This window comes from Myripristis murdjan, chromosome 19 (assembly GCF_902150065.1).
Source record: "Myripristis murdjan chromosome 19, fMyrMur1.1, whole genome shotgun sequence".
Taxonomy (NCBI): domain Eukaryota; kingdom Metazoa; phylum Chordata; class Actinopteri; order Holocentriformes; family Holocentridae; genus Myripristis; species Myripristis murdjan.
Window position 1 is genome coordinate 12,773,722 of NC_043998.1, and position 27,615 is coordinate 12,801,336.

Genomic DNA, 27,615 nt, shown 5'->3' on the forward strand with positions numbered 1-27,615 from the left:
TATTACAGATCAGTTGTACTGGATTGTACTAGATTGTGTATATTGGGATGTATTGTGGAGGTGGAGGCGGTTTCTACAAGGTGGGCAGGGAAGAAGGGCCTTGGTCCAAACTGCACAGCCCTCTACTGATTGTGAGTTATTGGAATCCTCTCGGATAAAAATGGAGATAACGAGTCAGGGAGCGAAAAAGAATTGCTACGGGAAAAACTTCTCTGTGCAAACGACAGTATGTCAGCATACACTGAGCATGCATAGACAGAGATAATTGCTGTTTCAGTCTAGAGGAAGAGTGGAGGTGACTGAGGAAGGGAAGGAGGAAAGGGCTTTGCCTAGGATGGTAGTTATAAAGAGGGAAACGATGAGGAGGAGGAGGAGGAGGATGCCAGGCTCAGTAATGGGGACAGGTAGAAAGGAGGGGGAGGAGGGTGGAAAGGCTGGATTTAATTACAGTGGATATGGGAGGCGTGAGGCTCGCTGTCTGCTCTCCTGCCCCATGTTAACCTCCACTGGCTCTCCTTCCTCTGTGTGTGTATGTGTGTGATAGTGTGTGTGTGTGTTTCCACTTAGGCCTGTCTGCACTGCAGCCAGATTCCTCCCCCTCTTCCATCCAATAACTGTTCGCACTCTGTGTTTGAACACAAACACACCCCACTGTCATTCTCCTTACAGCTGTCAGTCTGTGTGTGTGCACGCGTGCATGCTAGACCCCCCCTCCCCCTCCATGCATGTGGCTTTGCTGCCACTGATCAGTGCACAGCAGCCCCATCCATTTTCAGGGGAGAGCTGTTATGACGCTTTGTTAGTGAATGGCAGGATTTCCCTGTAAGCAAGGAAATAGTCCCGCTTCCCCCCTCAGTAATTGGAGAGTGCTGACAAAGCAATCCTGTTTGTGTGTGTGTGTGTATGTGTGTGTGTCTTTCCCCCTCTTTGCCCCCTCCCTTCCCCCTTCCTACTTACATTCCTAACACTGAAACCAGAAATAAAGGCTCAATCTTTTGCAAAACACCTTGCCTGACTTCTAAAACTCTTCTGCCTGGTCCCCGCTCTCTTGTTGGTCTGTTTCGCTGCACATAAAAGGCCTTAAGTTGCTGCCAGTCATTTTTATGGACTTGTATGACACATTGGACTCCAGCTCTCAAGGCTTTTTGCAAGGCGGTCTCCGTCCCTGGAACTGTTCCCCTTGGCCATTGCAGTTCATTATTTAAGGCCAAGTTCAAAGCAGACCTTAATCTGGAAGTCTATGGTACAGTGGTCTGTCTGTCTGGTGTCTCTTCTGAGTGCACGGAAAGACAATTGAGCCTCAGAGAAGACTGTGTGTGTGTGTGTGTGTGTGTGTGTGTGTCTTTCTTCCCCTCTATGTTACATATGTCAGATGTGTGTGTGTCCGTCTAACCTAATAGAGGCCAGGGGAACACAATGCTCTGTGATGGAGTAGGACCGGGCAAAGTGGAAGACCCTGTCAGTGTCTCCATACCCTCTGCCTTCATTTTCCCAGCTCCCTGACCACTAGCCAGCCAGCCAGCCAGCCTGCTAATGTAGTTAACTTCCCCCCTAATGATGGTGAAATCTCATTAATATGCTTCACAGCTGGGCCCAGTAACCAGTGGGGATGAAGGTAATCAAATCTCAGAGGACTAACCTAGAGCTGAACCTCAAGAAGAGCTCAGCAGCACTGGGCCGAGGCAGCCAGAGTCTTGAGGCTAGATTATAGCCTGTGGGCTTGTGTGTATATCTCTCTGCCGGCCTGAGCTCGTTTGTTCCCGATGCCTTTGAAGTGCTGATGCTACGCAGGCTAGGATTTGACTGTCAGCATTAGTGCAGGCACTGGTTTATCATCAGAACAGATCCCATTTCCGTCCTGTGCGTATTTGTCCATTTTAAGTCGGGTCCATGTGGTAATTGTGTACAGACGAGGTGCCTGTGATGGCCCAGTTTCTCTCTAAGTGCACTTGTGGCTCTTGATGTATGCAAAGTGAATCTGAAGAGTGGCATTACAAGCCACTCACGCTTGAGCTTAATTAAATCACCGGTGCTGTGGCTCTGAGTTAGAGCACATTGCGCTACATTAAACTATTAGATGTTAGGGTGCAAGACATGCACACACGCACACACACACACATTCACATTCTGTCTGTTTATGATATTTATCTGGAAATGTGATCAAAGCAGAGATCTAAGGGAATTATATCTAGGGGCTGTGCCATGTGGATCAGTCAGAATTGTTTTCATGAGGTGTCTTAGTTGCTAATTCAAAATAGCCAATTTAACTTTTTTTCAAAGCAAGTTATAAAGTGAAAGAATGAATAAGTCACAGCTTTCAACGTTACTTTGCAATGTTTAACCTCTGAAAGTCGAGACTTAAAGTTACTTCACGTTATTGTGAAGTAGAGGTGCCCGATGCAAAATTTCCAGAGGTTGTTTGAAATGAGAACCCTTGAGACAAAAAATATTAAATAAGTTGATTTTTTTAGATTATATGGTTCTGACTGTCAGGGTATCTCACAGACAGACTCAAAAGCCATGCTTTGGTTGAGTCCTAAGGCTCCATCCTTAAGTCAGTTTTAGGTAATTTTGTACATCTTTGTGCATCTTTAAAAACACACACACACACACACACACACACACACACACACACACACACACACACACACAACAACAACAACAACGGATAGTTAGATTGGCAAAGAGTAATTTCCAGCTCTTTGGGTTTTTATTACCAGATAATCGTTCCAACTTGGTTCTCCTTTAAACAAGCTTCTGCTGTTTCAAAGCAGCACAGTGTCTGGTGTCTTCACAGGTTGCACCTTTCCGCTCCCGCTGTCTGTTCCCACCGTATTTGGACTGGTCTGACGACATGCTGGACTGCAGACCTGAGCTCAGCCTTCTTGGGTCTGCTTCACAACAATGATGATGATCAAACGCTTTGGTGTGGTTTGTGTTTCACTTTCTCACCAAAGTACAATAGATTCCTTATTAGCAAGGCCTTGTGGTTTTTCATTAAAACTTTAATTTCAGGGCTACAGCTTCCTGTTCCTTGTTCCCCACAGCAAAGCTGGCTGTTGTTGTCTATTCATGTTAGCCCGATCTTGGCTACAGGGCTGATATTCTAGCTGTGGCTCTAGTATTAGTTACTGTGGTGACTTTGCAGGCTTTGGTGGGGTTCTGGCCTGGAAACCTTGCCAGCCACACAAACTTCCAGTGTTAACATGTAGTGAGGATATTGAGGGGAAGCTCTCCAGGCTAGTGTGAGTCAGTTGTTCCAGTGTTTGCGCGGACCCAAGGCCGTTGCTCACACAATAGGCTGTCTTGTATGATGGCTGGTGCTGATCAGAGCTTGGATGGAGGCTGGTGTTGAATAATGCTTGGATGAAGGCTGTTGAAGTGCTAACTAGCGCTGTCCTCCCAGCCGAGCCCCTCTGCCTCTCCCTGTCTCCCTGTCCACAGGCCTGCCATTGTTTCGGTCCATGCCTCGGTTTGACGGGGCTCCAGAAGCCAGCCATTGTTTTTAATTACAGTCGCCAGCCCCCTCACAGACTCTTGTCCTTGTGTCCCAGATTTCCATGGGTGCTCTCATTAGGACCCTGCACATTCTTTGTGTGTGTGTTTATGAGGTTTTCTTGCAGGCTGTAGGAACGTCCTCGGCCTATGTACATGTAGGCACAGATGCAATTTTGATGTTTGCGCGCGTGGGTTGGGGAGCACATACTGTTTCTGTGCGTTTCTAATGAAGGCAGATTTAATGGGGATGCATAGCTTCGCGGTCGTGGTAATAATAACAGGGCTGTAATCGCTCCATATCAAGAGAGGGAGGCAAGATCAGAAAGCTGTGAATGGGCTTTTGCTAATGAGAAAATATGCCATGTTACATAAGGAGTGCTCTATTTAAGTTTAATTTGTTTGACATGAGCATGTTGACTGCCAGGCCCAGTGGCATGGGCAAAGATGGCAGTGGATGACAACAGTAAAACGGTAATACGAAGAGACCCACACACACACACACACACACACACACACACACACACACACACACACACACACACTTATTCACTTTCATACTGACTCTCTCACCTCCATTCTCTTGTCTGCTCCCCCTTTCCTCTATCCATTCTAGTGAAAAGAGAAGCACATCTTTCTTTAAATGCCATCCATAGCAGCCATTTGTAACTATAGTTGTTGGAGAGTGGTGCTGGAAGGCTGTTGTTCAGGAGCATTTGACCCGTCCACTCATCTAAGACCTGATAGACCTCCTCTCCTCTCCCTTTCTCTAGCAAATAAATCTGTTCTCATTGTGTCACCAAAGCCCCTATGCTTCACAAGCGTTCGCTCATTAAGCAAGAAAACGTCCTGAAGTAAACATCAGAATCGTGCCTCACTCCTGACTCATGCGAGTAACGTGCACACTGAATGTAGCGAGCACGTCTTGCTCTTGCTTTTTTGTTCTTATAAAATACTTAAAACCAGTTGTCCCTCTTCTCCCTCTCTCACACACACACATCCTCTGGGAATAGTCGCTAGATCACCTTTAATTTCCTCTATAAAGCTCTTTGGAAAGGCCAGGCCCATCTCCCTCTTTGAAGTGCTTCCAGTGCCTGGCTAGTGTTTACACACAGACAAGACCCCCTTAGAGATAAAAAAAAAAAAAAAAAAAGAAAGAAATCTTCTACTGCCAAGACCTTTTAAAGGTCAAACGCCATGCACTGGTTGTGTGGTGAGCTTCCCACGGTGTGTGTGTCCTGCGATTGCTGCGGAGTGAATTGGGCCACACATGGGAGTTGTGGCATTAAACGTTTGTAGCGAACACGGCTAATGTTAGCCACAGCCCAAACTCAGAGGAGGTCAAATAACCGCCAAACTAGCCACGAAATCTCCTACTGAGTTTACGTGGCTTTCTAGACGGCATGCTAGTATTTGATATGTCACTGGCCCACACATTGTAAGACCGCCACACCTTCGTAGGAATAATCAGATATTAACGCGCTAACTTACCCTCACAACCCTTTTACACGGACCTGAAATCCCTCGACCATCTGGGTCTTGAGCCCAGTGTGAACGGGTTAATGCTGCATTCAGTCACCTGCTAATTTGTGACCTGCGTAAGACGCGATGATACGGGATCTGCTCTACCTTTTAGGAAGGCAGTCCTCGCCTCAGAGTAGCTTCAAATATCCAGTAATTGAAATGTATAATAAATGTTAAATAAGCACTGACCATGAAAACTGTGTAGACTTGAATCTATGATCCTCACATAAACCATCCCTTGTGCAATTTTGTTTTTTGTAGGTTTAACACATGTAATATGATATATTACCAAAAACCCACCATCTTTTTGACTGATTTATGTCCACAGAGTAGTGTATAATGAGCGACCACCTGGATGGAACATCAGAGAAAACAGTTTTTAGTCGGGTTGGAAGACTGTGACACTAGTTAACCTGTAGGTGAAGTATGTGGTCTGTGATGTCTGCTAATATAAAACGGTGTCACCAGCATTTTTTTGTGGGTAAACTTCGGTTTAAAAAAAAAAAAAAAAAAAGCCATGTGGAAAAACCCACATGCCTGGTGTAAAAGCTGCGTCAGAGAGGAGCCGCGGCCCACAAGATGTCCCCCGTCCGCGCCGCTATAATTCCACTTCTAATTAAGATATCATGACCCCAGAGATGAAGTGTCTTAATATCCTGGGCCCGATTGGGTGTCACCGTTAGGCTTTGCAATATGAGCTTTATTACTGTTTAGCTTAACTGTCCCTGTGTACCAGAACACTCCGCGTCACCTGAAACCCACTTTCAGATGCGGTGTGTTTTTCTGATAACGGCGATAGCAAACTTCACTCTGCAGTGTTTGGAGGGAGGCTGGATTTCAGTGCATGGTGGTGTTTGTTGCTTAATCTTTTTGTTTTTTTTTTCCAGGAAGCTTTGTAAACAGTATTCATGCATCAGGTTGTTTTATTTTGGTTGTTCTGAATGTAATCTTGCCCTGCACCATCTGCCACATATGCACAGAGATTGGCAAGCTTAGACCTGCTTACGGACGCTATGAAAGGGAGAGCGACGCGTACGAGTGTGTGCGCAGGAAAGAGAATGGAGCCTCGCTTTATGTTTCCTAACGTGTGGCGCGATCAGAGAGTGAGTTTGGCGTGTGTTATTGTCCAGAGCGAGCGGAGCATCTGTCAGTGGCGCCGTCACGTGGAGTGTGTTCTCAGCTGTAGTACGGGGCCTGCTGAACCTGCCAGCCCGCTGTGTTAAATATAGATGGCTTATTTACACATGAGCACCAAGCCGTGAGCCTCCGGGCGGCTTCCGGGCAGCCTGTCGACGTCACCAATCCCCTCTCTGTCGAGCTGATGATAATGGGTAGGGTGGGGTGGGGGTTGCAAAGATACATGTGTGCACATACTTGTAAGCACATAAGCTTTAACGCGGCGAAGAAGCTCACTCAAGCATACAGGTGCCTTTCATATAACAAAAGCAACCAAGTCCTGCTTTGCTAGGTCAGAAAGAGGAGAGAATTGTTTAACCTTTGCTGCCTCTTTTGTAGTTTTCGGTCAAAGGAGGCATGATCCAACGTACGGTTTATACTTTGATAGTGTGAAAAAAGCTCAAATGTTCTTTCAGTGTCAGAGAAGAGTACCTGTCTGTGAAATGACTTCCCCGCTAGCCAGGCAGTTCCTCTCTGTAGCCATCCAGGACATCCTAATCTTTGATCTTCCTCCCCCTCCTTTTATACACAGCCCCCCCCAACACACACACACACACACACACACACCCCACCCTACCCTAATGGTAGCAGAAATATAAGAATAATCTGGAGCGTTGGGCTCTGAGCTGCTTTGATTTGCAGTCTTGTGTGAAGTGTGTGTGTGTAAATCTTTTTGGAAAACACAGAAAGGAGACTTTCCTGTGGCCGCTTTAAAAATGCCTGAAGAAGTCGTCCTTGCTCTTTCAGCTTTATGCAAATGTGAGAACGAGCAAGCCCCGCTTCCGGTGATTTGTATCGGCTATGGTGCGTCTGTCTGGACTGCATTGTTTAAGTTGCATGTGTGTTTATCCCACTGATATTGATTAATGCTGCGTGTCTATCAGTGCTCCGTCTGATAGTGTTCACTAACCCCGCTCTCTTGCTATCTGCTCTCTTCGCAGCGATAGAGACCCAGAGTACCAGCTCAGAGGAGATAGTGCCAAGCCCGCCCTCCCCACCCCCGCCACCCCGCGTCTACAAGCCCTGCTTCGTGTGCCAGGACAAGTCCTCAGGGTACCACTATGGTGTCAGCGCCTGTGAGGGCTGCAAGGTGAGCCTCCCTGCTTTGCTCTGGATCTGTCAGTCGAGAAATCCGTTCGTCAATCCCGTAACCTTCATTTGATTTGCACGGGAAGAGAGGAAAACCTTCACGGGACTTCACAGTTTTAGCCTTGATGATGAAATTTATAAGGCATCGATGTAGAGCGTTTCACATCCCTATGAAGCCTGTGGTTTATCACTGCATGTTTGATTTCATTATTGTAAATCATGGGAATACATTCAGATTGACAACATTTGATTCACCGGTGCTATTGCTTGCTCTATTGAGCTGCCAAATCAATATGACCTGCTCTCCTAAAGCCCCAGGACAGGTTGCATTGGCTTCTGTGAATACTTGAAACAGAAATCAGCCTTGGCTCCTGGCAGTGTGTGCAGTGGCAGGAGCCAGGTTGGCTGTTTTATAGGTATTATTTTCTCTTATCACATCCACGTGGAACTTTGTCATTCTCACAGTTTTTTGCAGCTTTCTTCTTCTTCTTTTTTTTTTTTTTTTTAGGGGTGTTGCCACTTAACATAGTATCAGCCTCGCCGAGGTGTCCACATCAGCCATCTGTTATCAATTCAGCCTTGTTACACAGGTGCTGAGGAGACCGCTTGCACACTCATAACCTCCATCTGCCCTGCTGTCAGTCAATAGTAATGTTGCTGTGTGCACACACATACATGTTATCGTGTGTATATGAGTGTGTGTGATTGCACAGACCTCTTATCTCGCTTTTCCCAAAGCAAGGGGCCAGAGTTGTATAAGCCTCGCTCTGAAGGCAGGACAGAGGAGGGGAGAAAGGCAGAGGGGGAGGGATCTGTGGACTGTAATGCAGTGTTGCTGTTGGGTGAAACCCTTGTTATCTGCGGAATGTCAACTTCAGCCTTGATTTTAGTGCGTAGCGTATGACAAAGTCTCATTATTGATGGAATATTGTGGTGCTACAGGCATGCTCTGGTCTACAAATCATATTCTCCAGCCATGAGAACTTTTATTTTGCACAGAGCCCTGCAAAAACATCATCATCATCATTTAAATAGTTTTTTTTCCAATGAAAATGAAAATCAGGATGCAAAAATGATCATTTCAACTGAAACTGTGACTCATATCGCAACTGCATTAACTGTGGAAACAGTTGCAACATGAGGCACAACGGTTTAGAGTTAATAAGCACAGAGGAGAGTCCCGTCCTTCGAGTTAAAACCCGAAAATGATCAAAACTCGAGGTACGCAGTTTTCATGCGGCAACAGTGAGGGCAGGGTAGAGGGAGGCGGGTGAGGCGAGCAGAGCGGTGCTGGTGGTGACAGGTGGCTTCTTGGCCCGCTGCCTCACATGACCATGCCCAGCCAATACTACACCTGGCCTATGTAAGTGGGGGAGGGGGTGGAGGCGGCGTCCAAGACAGAAAACAGCCATACAGAAGAGGGCAGAAAGCGATAGCGGTGGAAAAATACGGAAGGAGACTGAAGGGCAGAGAGTGTAGAAATCTAGATGAAATGATGGGCAGAGGCTGCGAGGGAGCATCTTAGAAAGCGAGATAGAGGGAATGGGAGAGCAGCCTGTGTTGTGGGAGGGATGAGGAGCCACACAGAGAGAGAGAGAGAGAGAGAATTGGGGATGGTTGGAGGGGCAGCAGATTAGGCAGAGGGGGTGCAGGGGCCATGGCTGAACTCACTGACACCAAAAGAAAGACAGTCAGCGCACCAGGACACGGTTGGTGGTTGGGGGGTGGGGTGGGTGGGGGGGGTAAAGAATGCGCGAAGGGAGGAGCAGACAGGAAAGCAAGGAGTCTGGCACACACACGCATGCACATAACCCCTTAACACAAACCCTCTGAGAGCGCTCCATGAAACTTAACCTGCTCCCTGAACGCGACTTATAAAAAGTTCACAAAGTAAATAAAGGCTGACCCCTGTGCCTTTTTTATAGGGGCGTCCAAACCGCCGCACAGTGAGCTGCCTATTGCACGTCCTAAACAGCTTTTATTGTGTCCATTTAACATCGCTCCCCATCGTCTAATAGGGCCTGATTAAATAGGGTAATAAGCTGAATAATAAGGCTGGATCATAGCTCCTGGTGAGAAAGTGTTTGTGTGTGTGTGTGTGTGTGTGTGTGTGCTTGTGTGCTTGTGTGTGTATGGTGGTGGTGCTGGTGGTGGAGGGGGTTGTTTCAGAACAGCATGGCTCTGTATTCTGTGGTTTGGATGAGTGTTTGGTGTGCTGTTAGCTAAATGAATAACCTCACTTTTTCTGAGATGGTGCCAGTGCATTGTGCAGTAATAAATAGAGCTGAACAATACTATAAAAAAAATCATCCTGCAATTGTTTTGACCGGTACTGTGATTGTGATGTACTTCACCTTTTTATTGGGAATGCTACTTGTCATCATCACAGTTTCATTTTCACTTGAGTAAAAATATTAAAATGATGATGATTTTTTTTTTTTTTTTTTTTAATGTTGAGGTCTGTATCCAACGAACATGTTTTCTTACATCTGGAGAATATCATTTGTAGGTCTGTAGCACCACAGTATTTCATTTATAATGCTATTTTGTTACATATTATACTTGTATCAACAAATTGCAGCTCCTGTGATGCGGAGATTGCAGTGAGTCTCATTAATTAAGTAAACAGAGTTAAGGTGCTACAAATAATTGATGAATTTGGCCGCTATATTCACACCCTCTTTATACCAAATCTTAGTTTGCCAGTTTGAAGAATTGCAGACAGTCATGAAGTGAACCCTCATTTGTTTTTAACCAAACATTCTGTCCCAGGCAATGAAAGCAGAATTTGTCTGCAGCTTTATGACAGACCTGGACAATGTATTTCACATATACGTAGACCAGTTGACAATAACTAATAGTGAGAAATAGCTCTGTAAGGATGTGATTAATAAGGAAGTAAGGCAGACAATGAGGCAACTCTAAACTTGAGTTATTGGTTGTTTTACATTAGTGATCAATGTATTGTCCTGTCTGACAACACAGAAATAATAACAAAATAGTCCCTTGTAGGTTTTTTTGTGGCTGTTGATTTGTTTCAGAAATGATATTGTTTGTCATTTTGTGTAAATCACAAGTACTGAACAAACAATACTCTAGTCTGATGAATTAAAACATTAGCTGGATCCCTGACGTGCAGCACAAAAGTATTTGTGTTCGGCACAGCAGGGATATAGCTGATGTTTTGATAAATCAGCCAGAAATATTGTTTGTTCAGTACTAATAATTCATATAGAATGCCAAATAGTAATATATCTGTATTAATCTGTATCAATTGTTGACATGGATTCCATGCTCTCTGAACCCTGAACATTAAGTCACAGCAACTCGGGTGTCATAGAAACTTCCCGCTTTCCCAGTCAGATTTACCACTTTGTTAGATCGTTCGTGTGCTCTTGACTGGTGATTACAGCGCTTGAATGTAGCATTAGTCTCACAAAATGTCACTCCACAAATCCAAAAACAACCTCTCCGTATCTCCATGGCTGATTTTTAAGGCTGTTTTAAGTCCTTTTCCTATCTAAAGTCATGGCTAAGATCGATTATTTATAACCAGAGATAGATTATCACTTGCCTTTGATGGTTTCCTGTAATATGCATTATTACACGCAGGTTTCATACATATAGGCTTTGTCTGAATTGCAGCATTTTTTCTGTAATTTTCTGCTTGGAGTTATGAAGGCTCATACATCATTTTACTGCAGTTTGTACTCTACACTTCAAATAGTCACTTTAAATACTAGCTTGAATGCATGCCATTTTTAACTGCATAGTGTGGAGTACAGAGTGACAGCGGTTGAGAACTGGGCTTAGAGCTGTTAGAAATCAGCTCGACAGGAACGGTGGCACATAGGGGGGCATGACACGCAACAATGGCTGGATTTGAACCCTGATGCCTGGTATGCGCCGTAGCCATTTGAGCCAATGTTCTTTTAGTGGGTTTAGACACCAGGAAATGTTGCTTTTTTAACTTATGGAAGCTTTTCAATCAACATTACAGAGGCTTGGCTTTATTCAGTGGCATTGACAGGAGACAGTCGCAAAATATATCCAAATGGTCCCTGGCACTCTGCAGCGCTGGTGTATCTGTGTCAGAGTGTTTATAGGCATGCTGCTGTTTGCTTGCACTTGTGCATGTTTAAAGTATCAGGCTTTCCATAGAGGTATGTGTCCTGTGCATATGTCTTGCGGCAGCCATTAGTGGCGGCCCCTCAGCCGGCTGCCTTCTTGCCCCCCTCAACAGCTGCAACACTAGTTTGAAAAACTTAGGATGCCTTCCCCATATCTCTGACTTCAGAGGAGATGACTTGGCATAGCACACTCAATTATTCAACACTACAGGCATTCAAATGTATACGGCAGTCTCATCTGAGACCGGGGTAAGTCGAGGGTTAGCAGCGCTGGCATTGCTGCAGCATGCCAAACTACAAAGGCCTTTCCTGGGGGCTGTAGCGAACAGAGGAAACACGAGGGGGATGTGGAGCCGCGCTACACGGAGACAGCTCATTCGTTTGTTGTCGAAACTCCACTGCCTGCACGTACTTGCTGGCACTCCGCTTCTTTTCTTTTCCCTTCCAGTTATTAGCACTTATACATTAAATTTGCATGCCCAACCCCCCTTATGTTTATGTTTTTGCCTTGGAGGCAGACTCTTCCTGCTCTCCTCTGCAGTGTGAAGGAAGCTGCTGTACTCCCAAAACCCCCGACGCCTCTTCTCTAGCACGACCGTCCCCAGTGTGCTGTGTTTCTCGGATGGCCTTCTTAGCAAGCATCCGTCTGAGCTAATGTGCGGGCTGTAGGAATCGCTGCTTACCGGGGGAGAGACTGTTTCATTTGTGTGCATGTACACACACACACACCCCCGGAGACGGTGGGAGGCTGGGAGCGCAGTCTTAATCTGGCCACAGTGTGAAAGTCACGTATGAGAGGATTCCTGTGCTTCCCTGTGAACTTGTCAACCCCAGAGCCCCCCACCCACCCAGCCCTTTTAATCAAGTATTTCCTCACACACATGCAAAAGTGAACGCACACACTTGTCTCTCGTAAAGTCACATGGAACATATCGCGCACCAGGTAGACAGCTGTGAATTCAGCTGCACATGACACATGTATATGCGATCACATACGAGCTGTCACCCTCTGCTTTATCCCTCCTCCTCACTCCCTCTCCTCTCCTCGCCTCTCTTCTCCTCTGAACACTGCAGGGTGGCTGACAGGCCCACTGAGGGCTCTTGTTGCCGGGTGGATTAAGCGCTGATACAAAAAGAGGCTTAAGGGCTGCAGGAAGCAATGACTCCTAATAGAAGGAAAGGGAGGAGGGGGCGGGAACAGTTGACGGCCCACGAGCCAGAGGCAACAGCCAATCAGGCTGGGGCACAAGAGGGGCACCTGAGCCCCATGGTGTCAGAAGGGAGCAGGTCAATCCCCTTGTGACCTTGCGGTCAGGGTCAGGGCACCAACGGATCAAAGGAGACATGATCCATACACACACACACACACACACACAAAGTACACGCACTTATCCCTGAGCATCAGCGGCGGCTCGAATTGACTTACTGCCGCGACCTCTAAGGCCTTTTTCTCTCCACTCTGTTTTGTGTTCATGATGGCACCTTGCTAATCTGTTGCGAGATATTGCTTTAAGCTCCTTTCCCAGGCTTTTGGAAGGTTTCTATCTACTATCTAACAAAACCGCTCTATAGGTGGAAAAATGCACACATCCCCAGTCACCCTGCTATGACAAAAGTAAAATTCAGAAATGGCAGATGTCTGCTGCCTTGCTTAGGAGGACTGAAACACTCTTTCCCTCCCAGCTGGAAGTGGAGTTGATGTGTTAAATTATCAACACCCTCAATTATTGGACTAGCACATTTACATAACATATTGTGCATGCTTTCTGTTTCTAGCACACTGGAAGCCAGGAAATATTATAAACACATTTACTACCATGCACTGCCCCATTTTCTTTTCTTACACCCTCCAAATGTGATCACTTGCACGTTATAGTGTCAGATAGAAGGGGACTGATGAGAGATGAGGCTGGTGATCTAGGAAGAGGAAATTGCGGGCTTAGGTCCACTGGCCATCTGTTGGCTAGCAAAGCTAATCCCTCTGCATGGTATGGGGCTCCCCAGCAGCCCCCGCCCAACCTATATATACACATACACACACCCCACCCGTCTGATCCCACCCACCTAGACAAACCTCATCTTCTAAGTGGCACACACATTGCCGTTGATCTGAATGAAACTCCCAAGCCCTGCTTACTGAGATCTCAACCTAATGCTCTTTGATTAGGTTCTTCATCGTTTTCCTTTTGAGTTTTTTGGCACACTAGGGGTGTTTTAGGCAGTGAGACTGCAGAGTTAGAGCTGAGATGACATTGTTTCAGTCTCTCATGGCAGCAAGGAGAATACAATCTGTGATGCCTTTGAATCAGTACATCAATATAAGCTCTATGGAAGCAAATTTATGAAAAGTATTTACTTCAGTCCCCAAAACACGGTATATCTGTTCTTGCAGAAAACAGTCTTCAACAATCTGTATTTCAAAAAAAGTAGAGATGATTCAGTTATCAAAATTGCTTTGTAGTCCAAATGTGTCCATTTGTTTTAAAACTAAATGTTTTTGTTTTGCTCCAGAAATCATCTTTATAATGGTTAATAATGGCTTTTAGAACTGCTTTCTTTAACTCGGTAGTGCTCCTTGTGAGTTAACGTTATTAAGCGTGGGATCTTGGCAGTTAGTTAGTTTTAAGCTTTGTAGGGAATGTCTGACGCAAAAGATTTGATTTTCTTTGATTTGCCTCACAGAAAACTAAGAAAAGGGAAAAAGCCTAGCTGCATGTCTTCTGCAAAGGCACAATGCCAGTACCCAAACATTTTCATTTTAAGGCCAAGCCATATGGACACGCATTAGGCCGCAGACCTCCATTTAATAAGATTTGTCTGGGGGATTCCCATCTGAAGATTTTTGATGTTGGATATGATTTGATACACGTCTGGAGACAACTGTATATACTGCAGCTGGGCGGATAAAGTCTCTGATCAGAACAGTCTTATCTTCACATGAACTAATAGAGAAATAACACTGTTCCTCATTTTGCTGGAGGCCCCCCCTGGACCTCCCTCAAGGAATGTTGGGAACTGCTGAGCTTGTGCATGGGAAGCATGCTGTTTCTGTCTGGGAGGAATATTTTGATCTGTGTCCATCTCTTTTTTTTCTGTGTGTGTAATCAAAATAAAGTCTGCCTCCTAACGGTCTCCCATTTCAGCCTCAGTGACCGAAGATGAGCCCATTTTCATTTGTCCTCTGTCTCCCCTGCTTCTATTCTATCGTTTAATTTACTCTCTGATTTCCTCTGATCCAGTTAGATTGAAAAGGGAAAGGCGGGGAAGGAGGGAGGGAGAGACAGAGGGATTCCTTTTTTTGTTCTTACAAAACACTTAAAGCCAGTAGTCTCTCTGTCTCTCGTTCCTCTCTCTCTTTCTGTCTCTCTCTAATAATTTGAGCTTGGCCTGGATCTAGAATTGCATTTTTTTGGGCAGTATAAACTAGGCCACGGTTATGTTAGACCCAGTAACCCTGTGCCTATTGAATCTCCCCCAAAAGCCTTTGGACTTAAAACATCCCTATAAGCACATTTAGTGATGTTTTCCTGATAGGATGTTGCCAAGCAGGTATGTTGACCTCATAAGATGTTGACATAGCAGTGATTTTGTCCCTGTCCAGATTATGCCATGGGCTAAGCCCTTTAAGGGCTTAGTATTTGGTGGCTCATTGCCCTTAACTGTAGCAGCATATGGCCATTCTGTAAGGGGTCTGTATGGGTGTTTTGATATGCGCTAACTTGGTAGTGTCATTTTTCTTTTATAAAACATATAATGAAATTCTTTATACAATTCTTTTATAGTGTTCTTTATTAAACCCAGGCATGTCGAGTAAGGACAGATTTTCATTTGTGAACTGGGAGAAAGGGGATGAAATTTGGACACAAGTCAAGAGGCTGGCAGATTGCAGAACCCAAAAGAAAACATAATAAAAAGAGGGATGTTGAAAGCCTGACATGAACTGGACAGACACTCGGAATGATTTACAGACAGTAAACAGCATAATAAATAACAACAACAGTAACTAGGGTACAACTAACAGCAATTAAAAGCATAATGGCAGCACTGACAGAAGTTTGTGTACTTTGCTTAGAGACAGTTGTATGTGTGCTTGTAAACATCTCTGACACACTTTTTCCTCTCCCGCTTCATCTCTCTGTCATGCAGGGCTTCTTTCGGAGAAGCATCCAGAAGAACATGATCTACACCTGCCACAGAGAGAAGAACTGCATCATCAACAAGGTCACCCGCAACCGCTGCCAGTACTGCCGGCTGCAGAAGTGCCTGGAAGTGGGGATGTCCAAGGAGTGTGAGTATTAAAAACTGTGTTACCCACAATGCTTCTTTCCCACTATCCATTAAGAAGGGTGCTCATTTTGGCCTGTGCTCGTAGATATCATCATGGTTTTTTAATCCCCAAAGGACTTGTCTGATTGTTTCCACTGTAGGACGTCTTAAGTCAGCGTATTTGTTGGCATTTGCCGCAGTATCAACATCGCGTAATCCTGGCTTGTTTTTGATCAACACGCGTGCCGGCTTATACTGATACCTCACAAGTGTGAATGGATCAAACACACCAGCTAGCAGCTACCATCCTCAGCCCCAATCAGATACACATGTTGTGTGCAACCCCAGTTTTGGTGATTTGCATAGTTTTTTCCTTAATTGGAGGATTACATGGCCCTCTATTGACCTTATGTGGTATGCCCATTTTCATCGTTGTGTTTGGACTGAGTGATCCAAACTAGGTGAACAATGCATTTATGGACAAAATAAATAATAAAAAATGACATCAACTATAAAGAAGGGGAAAAAACAATTGCTGGACGATGACAGTGCCTATGGAGCGGCAGACTAGGTTGGTGGGCCTCATTTTAAAAAAAAAGGGGTGCTTCAACTATCAGGGTATCACAAGGCTCAGACTCCCTGGGAAAGCTTACCCCAGGCTGCTGGAAGGGAGACTCTGGCCGATATTTGAACCGTAGATTTGGGAAGAACAATAAGTATTTCATTCTGGCCGCGGAACAGTGGACCAGCCCTTCAACTTTGCACGGATACTAGAGGGATCATGGGAGTCTGCCAGTCCAGTCTGCATGTGTTTTGTGGATCGGGAGAGGCCTTACCACAGTGTTCGCTGGGGTGTCCTGTGGAGGGTGCTGCACGAATATGGGGTGCCAGGTTCGCTGCGTAAGCCATTCGGTCTTTGTATAACCGCAGTAAGAGCTGTGTTTGTGTTCTTTTGTTCACGAGTGAGGGTAAAATGGAGCCGGAGCTCGACCATCATGGTGAAGGAGTTGAGCCACAAGACAAAGCTCTCAATTTACTGGCCGATTTTTGTTCCAACCTCGTATGGTCATGAGCTCTGGATGACCATAGGTGATCAAAAGAATTGGGATGGGGATACGAGTGGCGGAGATGAGTTTCCTCCGCAGGCGGGTGGGTGCACCCATACGGACAGGGCGAGGAGCTCAGACGTTTCAGCTCTCAAAGCGAGACAGAGTGAGGCCATGATGCAGACTGGCAGTAACAGTCAGTGTGTCGCCAGACTTGGCAGGCCTCAGTGATGAATATGTTCTCACCTGCCGCGAGTGAAAGAGCAGGCGTCTGCTTCCATCACTGCACCCCGGGGGCTGTGTGAATGAACACACACACACCCACACATACACACACTCACACTCTCACACACACACAGTCAGACTTGATAAACTAATTGGTGGAGGTGTGACCGCAGAAAACTCAAAGGCCAACAGGGCTTTACCTCAGCCTAATCACATGATGCACTCATCACACACATCTCTGGCACACATTCACACACACACACACTGACGTTATCATTTTACACATCATCAGAACACATTGGCCTGTATTTGTCTGTAAAAACACAAATATTTATAGGAATAATCTATAAAAGGGCATCTATAATTAAATTATAAATACAGACAATAGCACCTCTCCTCTCGCAAACACACACCCTTTTAAACACACACGCATACAGCCTACATGGCACAAACACACTCATTCATCTGACACATATGTTTGTGCAGATACACACAAATATTTATATTAGTAATCAGTAATAGGACACATATAATTAAATTACAGTTGCAGATAGAAATAATCGCACCTCTCCTCCTCTTGCAGACACACACCCATTTAAACACACATGCATGCAGCCTCCGTTTCCCCGCTCCACCCACCCCCACTCCGTCTGTCTTCCTAGTGCTATTTACCTCATCTTTCTGGTACAGTGAGTGCAGGGAGCGCTCCCCATGCCACAGCACTGTGGCCTACAGTAAAAGAAGTTATCCTCTGAGCTCCTTACCTTTGAATGGGGCCATTAATCATGGTTAGAAGGATCACAGCAGCCAGCTCTTTTACACACACTCGCACACAAACACACATACACAACGTAAAAGTGCAGCAGCGAAATAGGAAATAGACTGGAGTGAGAGAGACATCTAGTGGTGAAGACGTAGCACTGCAGAATAAGTCTAATTTGGTCCACTGAAAAGAATTAAGAGGGGGGATTTCGCTAGAGAGTTCATTTAACCCACCTTTGCATAGGTTTTGTATTATTTACAAGAATTATTTTTTCTTGTAGTGGTCATTTTGAGTGGAGTGTGCAGATCGCTTGCCCCAGACCGTCATGTGTCCTCAGCGATGACTTTGGCTAGTGAAAGTGGTCTCAGTCGGTGAGGAAGGAGAGGCTGGCCATCTGGGGCCAGCGGGGAGTCACTCTCTCCCTCTCACACCCTCTCCCTCTCTCTCACACACATACACAGACACACACACACTCATGCAGAGACACAGAAACGCTCACATACAAATGCACACGTGCTTTAGTTCATGCACACATACACAATGTGCATATGTAAGCAGACGAATACAAAATATGCATAAATAAACACAATTGTGCTCAAACAAAAATGCACACAGGCAGTTTTATGAAGAACATGACACACACACACACACACACACACACACATACACATACACATACACACAGAAGGTGGACCCCCTGCTAGCGCTGAGGGACGTCTGGGTGACCTTGCGTCTGCTGGCAGACAGCTCCCGACGACAGTGCCAGGCCTGGTGCCAGGTGGCAATGCCAAGCAAGACGGCATCGGAGAGGGAGGCGGAGAGGGGCGAGTGGAGGGGTTACTAGGGAAATAGCCTTTGAGCTTGGTGGCAGTTTACTGTCAGCCTGACAGGATGTGATCAAACGAGATTGCGACTGATGGCTCATGAAGATGACAACATCAAGGCCGATTTGCCTATCAGATATCAGTAAGATGGCAATCAATCGCTGATAATGAAATATGTAACTGATTTATGCATTGTTGGACTTTGTACTAGGACTGGAACATATGGACAAAATCAAATGCCATGTTATCTTATGTAAGAGATTTTGGATAAATGGTCATTAGACTAAGTGGATAGAAGCTCTCAGTTTCTACCCTAACTGTCTGTATTTTTGCATTCCTGATGCAGACTCTTGTATCCCTGTTGGATTGTCTTTTACACAGATTTTCGTAGGCTGTAGTACACACTCCCTCTCCAGAGTAATCGACTACTGTGGAAGAAGGTCTGATGTGTCAGAACAGTCTAATACATCCAAAAAATTGAATCCCTTTACTGAAATACAGACTTAAACCATATCTCGATTATACAGTATCCAAAATCCTAGATGATATCTACTCTCATATCATAATGCAGTATAATATTGCTCTATTTCCCAGCCCCACTCGGTAGCTGCCTTGGCTTTAGTCGTAGATTCTCAAGCATGAGGAAAAGACAAGAAGTTACGCATGCATGAAGCTTGATGTTGTAATTTCAGCTAAAGTTACTCCCCTCCTGCTGCAACCACTAGCTATCTCCAGTTGGGCTTGTTTGTGCATTGGGCTGTCTCAGGATGATCAGGTGCTTCAGCTGAGGAATGCTGGAAGGTGTGTTTACGCTGGCAGGCTTTCACCAGCCTCCATCCCTCATTCCCTCCCTCCCTTTATCATTCCCTCTCTCTTTCTTTGTTCAGCACATACACCTAATGCCTCCGCGCTCCTCCTGGAAGGTGTTATTCAGCGCTACAAAAAGTAATAAAAGTAAAATAGGATGAAGCGAAGGATGATAAAGGATAGTGCGAGGGGAGGATAACGCAGGCCAGAAAAGGCAGGGATGCGAGAGGAAGATGAAAGCTAGTAGAGGCAAGAATATTGGACCCAAAGTGAGCGAGAATGAAAATCTAAGAGTTGAGAGAAAGAGAGAGAGAGCAGAGAAGGGGGAGAGAAAGAGGGATGAGAGAGGCTGGAGGACAGAGAGAGGGAGAAAGTTTCATCACTGTCGGCGGAGCCACTGCGAGGCGAGCGGTAGGAGCAGGGGGAACATTGACATTTTTATCTTTCCATTGAATTTAATCTGTGTGATGGACGAGCTGCCAGCGCTTTAATTTTCCTCCCACGAATTATCCCTGTCTGCCCACCTCTCTCTGTCTTGTACACACATACAAACACACACACACACACACACACACACACAAACAAATAGGCACACATGCAGGCACTAACAGAAATTTTGTATTAACTGTGTGTTGCAGCACACAGGCGCACAATAATGAAATCCACTATGAGAAAAAAATGATTGAGTGATTGCCGCGTGTGCTGTCACAGTATTCTGTACACATTGTACGCGAGCGCTTGTAAATCATATTTGCACGATGAACACACAACAATCCCGGATGCAGGATCACCCATTAACATTCATACTCGCATAATGCATTGGGAAAGACGCATTGCTCTGTCGCTGATGTACACACAGGCAACAAGCGCACATTCCTGTCCTCAAATGTACACACGCATACACACACATACACACGTGCGCACAAGCTAGCACAATAAAAAATAAAAAAGCAAGGCAGTATTTCTTTCATCTGCGCTCCCCTGCCACATCCTCCCCCCAGTTATTGCATGTGGCAATTCGCCATGACAGATCGCCAGTCGTGCCTAATAGTTCTTTAATGACTTCATTAAATTGTGTTGTGCGGCTTATGATTGTGCTGCCAATTTGTCAGCGCGGATAATGTCTGGGCACTAGGGATGCCCCACTTTTATTTGGGAATTAATTGGACATCGAGTGCGTCGCCCCCCTACTGCTGCACCCCGCCCCCCCCTCCCCTCATGGCAGACAGGACACAGATTCCCTATCAGTGCCACAGCCAGGGGTCCAAATACGCTCACCGGGTGCAGTTTCCTATAACTTAGCCTCACTTGAATTCTGTAGGATGGCATTCCTTCACCATGATGCCAGCACTATTGTTTCATTGAAATAGGTGAAAATGGAAAGCTATGCAACATGGGGTTTATTGTTTTGCTTATTTTCACTTAGGAGAAGTAACTCATAATTTATAAAACTGTTACTGGAGGTTTTATAATAATGATAGCACATATTGTATTATTTACAAAATGTCTGTTTGCAGGTGTTCTTGTTTTTTTATAGACAATTTTAAATACTGAATTGTCTTATTAAAATGACAGTGAGTTAAAAATGGCAAAGGAAATGTTTGCTTTGTTTGCTGTTAGTATAAATCTATAAATAGTATACCGTAAGGATTTTGAGGATTTTTTTTCTGATCAATTGATTAAGCATTTCTTCTATCAAATGTCAGAAGTAATAACAAATGACTATTACAGGTTACCAAAGCCCAAAGTGACATCATAACATTACTTAGTCTAATTAGCAACAAAAAACCTATTTTTTTTTATTTATATTGATGATTTGACTTAACATTTCAGCACCAAACAGTGCTACTGTATGTTTTTTGTTTTGCTGGTGATACTAGCGTTACCATGTACGTAGCAATAAAGCAACCAGGGGAAACAAGGCGTTATCGTTGGTATCTGTTTCCTCAGTCTGCTCTTCTTCTTTTCTTGTTGTGGTGAGCGGTGCTTAGCAGTAGTATGGTGCAGTATCAGACTGCCAGACCTCCCCTCTCCTCTCTGCCTTTATGTTCTCCCAGGCAGGGAGGCCTGTCTGTGGGCTGATGAATGAGCCGCAGCTCTGAGTAGTGCATCCCTCCCTGGCCCCGGGCCAGGCCCCTCTGTCACAGACACTGATCTCCCATCAGCCTGAGCTCTCTTCGCCTTAATGGTCAAGGTTAGGATTAAGACAGGGGAAATCTGATCTGAGGTCAGTGGCTAAGGGAAACTCATGTTTCACCTGGAGGCGAGGTGGAGATTGAGAGAACTGATACAGTAGATCTTAGGAGGGAAGGAAGAATATAATCTCAAAGCAAGGAGAAGAAAACAGGAGAGCGGCCTTAGCACTAATGTGCATTTGTGAGAACGAAGGAAACAGAGGAAGTGAGAAAGATGGATTGTGTGTGTGTGTGATCAAGAGAGAGAGAGAAATACTGGATGCATGTGAGAGAAAGCTGGAGGGTCTTTTCCAGCAAAAGGGCTCAGCAGCCGAGCCCTTTTAAAACCATTAGAGGCAGGATATTTGTCATATTATGTTATTAGATTAGCCAGGACCCCTAATGAAAGCTGTGGCAATTTGTCAGCCTTATGGATAGCTCCATCCCCTACCACTATTTATCACCTTGCACCTTCATCTCACCCACCCCTACCCCACTCCCAACATACACACACACTCACAGACAACCCAGTCATGGCTGCACTGCACCCCAGAGTGGGTGTGGTGGGGGTGGAGGTGGGATGGGAGGCCTGGATAGAGCCTGTAATGGGATTCCAATGCTAAACACCCCGCCAAGTGTTTTTTGTCATTTGGAGTGAGCAAACCATTCTTAGCCAGATCGCCCAGAGGGAAACGACATTGGATTATTTCAAGGAATTTTTTTTCTTTCGCCCTCTCCATTACCATACTGCCTCGTCGATGGAGCCGTCTCACAACATTTATCTTTCAGCATCAGATAAGAGGAGCAGTGCTGTGGTTTTTTTCCTGCTCTTTAGCCACGGAGCTACCAGCTGCCTCCTCTCTATCTCCCCTGTCTTGATCCTAAATTATCCCCTGCTATTGAAATGGGCTTTTCCTGCTCATGGCTTTTCCTTTTGTCTCATCTCGGTTCACCTTGTTGTGGTGTTCACCTTGGACATTTAGCATCCATCAAATTCACGGACAAGTACGTGTCAAAAGAGCTAAGCGTATTATAGTTATGTCCCAAAACCTGTGAGGCAGTATGACTGATTATGTTCATTAGCACATGACATTTGCCTCTGTTTTGTCAAAGATTCAGTTTAAACTTTTTTGATGGACTTAGTTGCTATATTTTGATGCACTGCACTCTACCAATCCACGTCATCTCTTATAAACCATAGTTCCACCAGGTGAGCATTTTAGTGGCTTCAAACACCAAATGGCGGCCATACTTACTAATCTTCTCTCTCACTCTCTATTTTTTCCTTCAGCGGTGAGGAACGACCGGAACAAGAAGAAAAAGGATGAGAAGAAGCAGGAGTGCACAGAGAGCTATGTGCTGAGTCCCGACACAGAGCAGATGATCGACAGGGTCCGCAAGGCACACCAGGAGACCTTCCCCTCCCTCTGCCAGCTGGGCAAATACACTACGGTCAGCAGCACAGCACTGACAGATTGTGTGTGTGTGTGTGTGTGTGTGTGTGTGTGTGCTTGCATGCATTTGTGCATCTTTGCCCTAAATGCTCTTCCTGTGAATTATAAGGATTGCAGAGTGTGATTATTGTCGCCTGCAGTTACAATTAAATGTATCGGGACATATCTTAATTATTTCATCAAACCTTTTTCCCCCCTATAGAGTAACAGCTCAGAGCGGCGCGTATCCCTGGACGTGGACCTGTGGGACAAATTTAGCGAGCTCTCCACCAAGTGCATCATCAAGACAGTGGAGTTTGCCAAGCAGCTGCCCGGCTTCACTACGCTTACCATCGCTGACCAGATCACCCTGCTCAAAGCTGCATGTCTGGACATCCTGGTAAGGATGGAAGGATTGTATTTGATGTGGAGTAGCTCTTGATGGCTCTTCATTTACAACCAGTGGCCGGGTGAAAGACTCATTAACCAGGTCTGTCTGTCTCTCTGCCGTCTCCAGATACTGCGGATCTGTACGCGTTACACGCCCGAGCAAGACACCATGACTTTCTCGGACGGCCTGACGCTAAACCGAACCCAGATGCACAACGCCGGCTTCGGGCCCCTTACCGACTTGGTGTTCGCCTTCGCCAACCAGCTCCTCCCCCTGGAGATGGACGACGCAGAGACAGGGCTGCTCAGCGCCATCTGTCTGCTGTGTGGAGGTATGGCAAGCCCTTGCAAACAATTAAAGATTTAAACTTTACTCCTTCATAATCTGATAACTTGTAGCATTGTAATCCAAGACGTCCACAGATGTCAGTCCTATCATCTGTACTTGTTAGTGGAAGTGGCTTGTATCACTGAATAGGACAGAGTCTCATTCCTTTGTCTACGGACACAGGAAACAAGAATGTGGTGGCTGTGTCTTGCTCTTTCATTGAGCACCACCTAGTGGTTTAATGTGATTTTAACAATGGGAGACTGACTATTGACCCTCTGTGCTCACTGTGTGTTTATCCTCCAGACCGTCAGGACTTGGAACAGGCAGACAAGGTGGACATCCTGCAGGAGCCCCTCCTGGAAGCCCTTAAGATCTACGTAAGGAAGAGGAGGCCCCACAAACCGCACATGTTCCCCAAGATGCTGATGAAGATCACCGACTTGAGAAGCATCAGCGCCAAAGGTCAGTTATCCACATTATCATACATAAACATGGACTCTGATCGCGAGTTGTGGGAATGTCACAGTTTGACTCAATTTCAGTTGTTTGTGTCACAATTCAATTCAAAATCAAATCTAGGTTTTCACAAATACAAATATAAATCAATACACTTTGCTAATGTAAATTCTCCAGTTTGCCTGTTTCAACACAGACTATTTTCTTTGATAGTTTAAGTTGCTAATATGATCCCATCTCTGTCCTCTCCCTGCCCACAGGAGCCGAGCGTGTCATCACCCTGAAGATGGAGATCCCCGGCTCCATGCCTCCTCTTATCCAGGAGATGCTGGAGAACTCTGAGGGCCTGGAGAGCGGGGCAGCAGGCGGCCGGTCCAGCGGCACCCCCCCAGGCAGCTGCAGCCCCAGCCTGTCCCCCAGCTCTGCCCAAAGCAGTCCAGCGACACAATCACCGTAGTAGCCCCTTTTTTATTTTTCTTTCTTTCCCCATGTTGGTCTTTGTCTCCTCCCTCGAGGCTCTGAGGAGGAGGAGGAGGAGGGGGCGGGACGGTGCGGGGCACTGGACACAGAGTGGCAGAGCCGACGTCCTCCTCTGCTGCAACACACACCTCCCACCTCCTGCTCTACCCTCCCTCGCTGCGGGACGCTGTCCTGAGGTGAGGGGAGGTGGGGCCGGGCTCAACAGGATGCCTCTGAGACACCAGACCATAAACACTGCTGACATCTCCTCCTCCGTCCCCCTTCCTACCCCCCAACCCCTCCACCCCACCCCTCCTCCTCTCTCCACCTTCCTCCCGAAAAGACTGATGGAAGCAAAACTGGACGGAGGCCCCGAGACCGCTGCAGTGGAGACAAGTTTTGAGTGGCACTGAGGGCGGGTGGAGGAGCAGTGACACCAGGGGACAGACAAACAGACAAGGACTATACATACAAACAGACTGAATAAACACCAGACACTTTTTTTGTTGTTGTTGTTGTACTCTGAGGCAGACCGCGAGCTTGGGACTTGTCAGAAGACCCCCCCTCCCTCCTCAAAGACTCTGGGTCTTTTCTCCTTTTCCAACTTCAAAAAGCAGATTTCGTACAAAAGATATATAAATATATATAGAAAAGTTAAGGAACTGTTGTGCTTGACTTGTCCATAACGGAATGGCAGGTTGAAAAAGAGGACGAGTTTTCTGAGATTAGAAACTGTTGTACTCCTTCACTGTTTGAATCTTTTCATACCCATCAAGAGTATTGAGAGAGAAGTTTCAGTTGTTTTATCACTTTGGGATGTTACTCTAATTAACAAAAAGGAAAAAAAGACATTGAAATTACTCTCCTGTCTACACATGCATACACGCACACAAACACAAATGTGCTCAGAAAACGAGTCGCAATGAATATCACCTACTATTCCAGGTTGGGTTTGTTTTCCTTTTTTTCTTTTATTTTGCTTCAAAGAGAATGGAAAAAATGATTGTATGAACTTGGTTGTATGATATGGTCACAGGTCCTTTCAAGAAATCAAATTAATGAAGATTCGTTATTAAGGTGTATTTTACGTAGCCTTTGAGTTCATGTATATAAGCTGTATTCATTTCTTTAAAACTATGAAGAGTTTAGGCTTCACCTGATTTTTTTTTTTTTTTTTTTTTTTTTTTTTTTTTTTTAAAAGAATACCTTCTATGTGTTTTGTTTATAGGTTTGTGATTCAAAAAAGACATTTTGAGCACATTTTACTGAAGGAAATTCTTCCATGTTTTTTGTCCTACTAGATACTGGACAGACCCATAACCAATCATTGGCTGTTCAGAATGTGGCTGTCACAAACAATTTCATTCCCCCATCCCCCCCCCCTCCCCTCCTCACTTTTAAAACATGTTTTTACATAGATAACAAAGTAGCACTCCAATCGGGGCATAGCTTTTTTTGGCCATGTAGCAGAAAGAGATGGTGTTTCTGAGGATGATGTGAGCTGGAACGCCGTTTGTAGACCAGCCAGGCCCAGGCGAGCCCCCACAGCTCGGCCTGAAAAGAAAGTTAAAATGTGAAGAATGGTGTACGTACACACTGTATTAAAAACACAAGTGATTCTCAGTAGTCTCTGAATGGATCAATATTATTCAGTGGATGGGAAAAGACTGTAGATTCTAGTGATCCCTCTGCTCTGTCAACGGTCAAATGGACAAGTGAGTTCCCTAATGTGATGTTCGTCAACGAAGCCCTCAAGTCTTTCCCCGGCAACCTGTGGTAGAAAACAAATATGTGACCTTTGGCGGGATCCAGAGCAACCTCACACCTGTGATTCACTTCACACCAAATGCCTTCACTGCTAACACACATCTCATCTAGACCATCATTACTGTACACACAACGTCTCAGGAAGGAATCATTTTGTGTGCTTGGCTTGTTCTTTGTAAATGTTCTGTGCTGCACCCCTTAACCCCTCCTATCACAGATGCACACACACACACATACACACACATACCCCTGCTACTGAGCCCCTGAATTCTCTGATCACTCAACTTTCGTTCGGCCTGGCAGACCAGGACTTTTTGCAGAGAGACGCCGACCCTGACCCTGACCAGCAAAGTGTTATGACATAGGATGCCAGTGTGGAGTCTCTCCGAGTCGTTCATGTGTTCTTCGTTTTATTTGTACGGTCAAAGCTGCTTTCATCAATCAGGACTTAACCTGTCCAGAACAGCGCACAACTTTTCCCTCCACGGCTAATCTGGAATAGCAACAGACACACCCTCAGTTTGAGACGTATGGAATATGTTGCAATTTTGTCAAGATTATCAAGCGACTTTAAAAAAAAAAAACAAAAAAACAAACAAAACAAAAAACAACAAAAAAAACAAAAACAAAAATAAAACCAACATTTAATAATTATTGAATGTGTCTGTGGTGTTCACGTGTCTTTTTTCACTCTGTATTTTTTCCTCTGTGACCTTATGCAAATCAAACACAAATGTTTCCTGCCACTTTCTGGAAACCTAGTACATTACAGTGTCGGGTTCAGCAATAACAGAATTAAAGAGGCTGACATGTGAGGTCACAGGTTTTCACAGCTGCCTGCCCAAACAAATCTGTTAAAGCTGACGGAAAAAATGAAAATGATATACTGGAAAATAATCAGCTTTGTGGACAGCCACAAATCACTATACATTTGCTTCACATAGAGGTAGATATTGGGCCATGTGTGTCTTTCTTTCTGCTCTGGAGTCCTTTATCAAATTCAGCATTAAAGATCAGCAAGAAAAGACCAAAATTATAGGAAAATAATTTTAGAAGTAACTTTTCTTTACCTCAAGAGCTACACTGTCAGAATTACAAATTAGATTTTTAATAAGACCCAGATCTGCTATTAACAGGGTTTGTAGTTGTCAGACGCTATGTCTGATCGCAGGCATACAGCTGTTGGAGAGTCATAAAATGTTTAATTGAAAACAATGTACAATTTTCCCCTGGGCAAATTTTCAAGCTCAGAATTTTTTC

The 27,615-nt window shown here is 45.2% G+C and overlaps 1 protein-coding gene across 1 annotated transcript in view; it reads left to right on the forward strand.

The window, feature by feature from the left end:
* The window catches only part of raraa (retinoic acid receptor, alpha a), a 172,964-nt gene extending 145,968 nt beyond the window's left edge, over positions 1-26,996 (forward strand). Inside the window, 8 exon segments of the mRNA XM_030077595.1 lie at positions 7,137-7,285; positions 15,561-15,702; positions 22,811-22,971; positions 23,176-23,352; positions 23,470-23,674; positions 23,977-24,135; positions 24,390-24,508; positions 24,510-26,996. Coding sequence (XP_029933455.1) covers positions 7,137-7,285; positions 15,561-15,702; positions 22,811-22,971; positions 23,176-23,352; positions 23,470-23,674; positions 23,977-24,135; positions 24,390-24,508; positions 24,510-25,001 — 1,604 coding nt within the window. The 3' untranslated portion in view covers positions 25,002-26,996.
* The last annotated feature ends 619 nt before the right edge of the window (positions 26,997-27,615 follow it).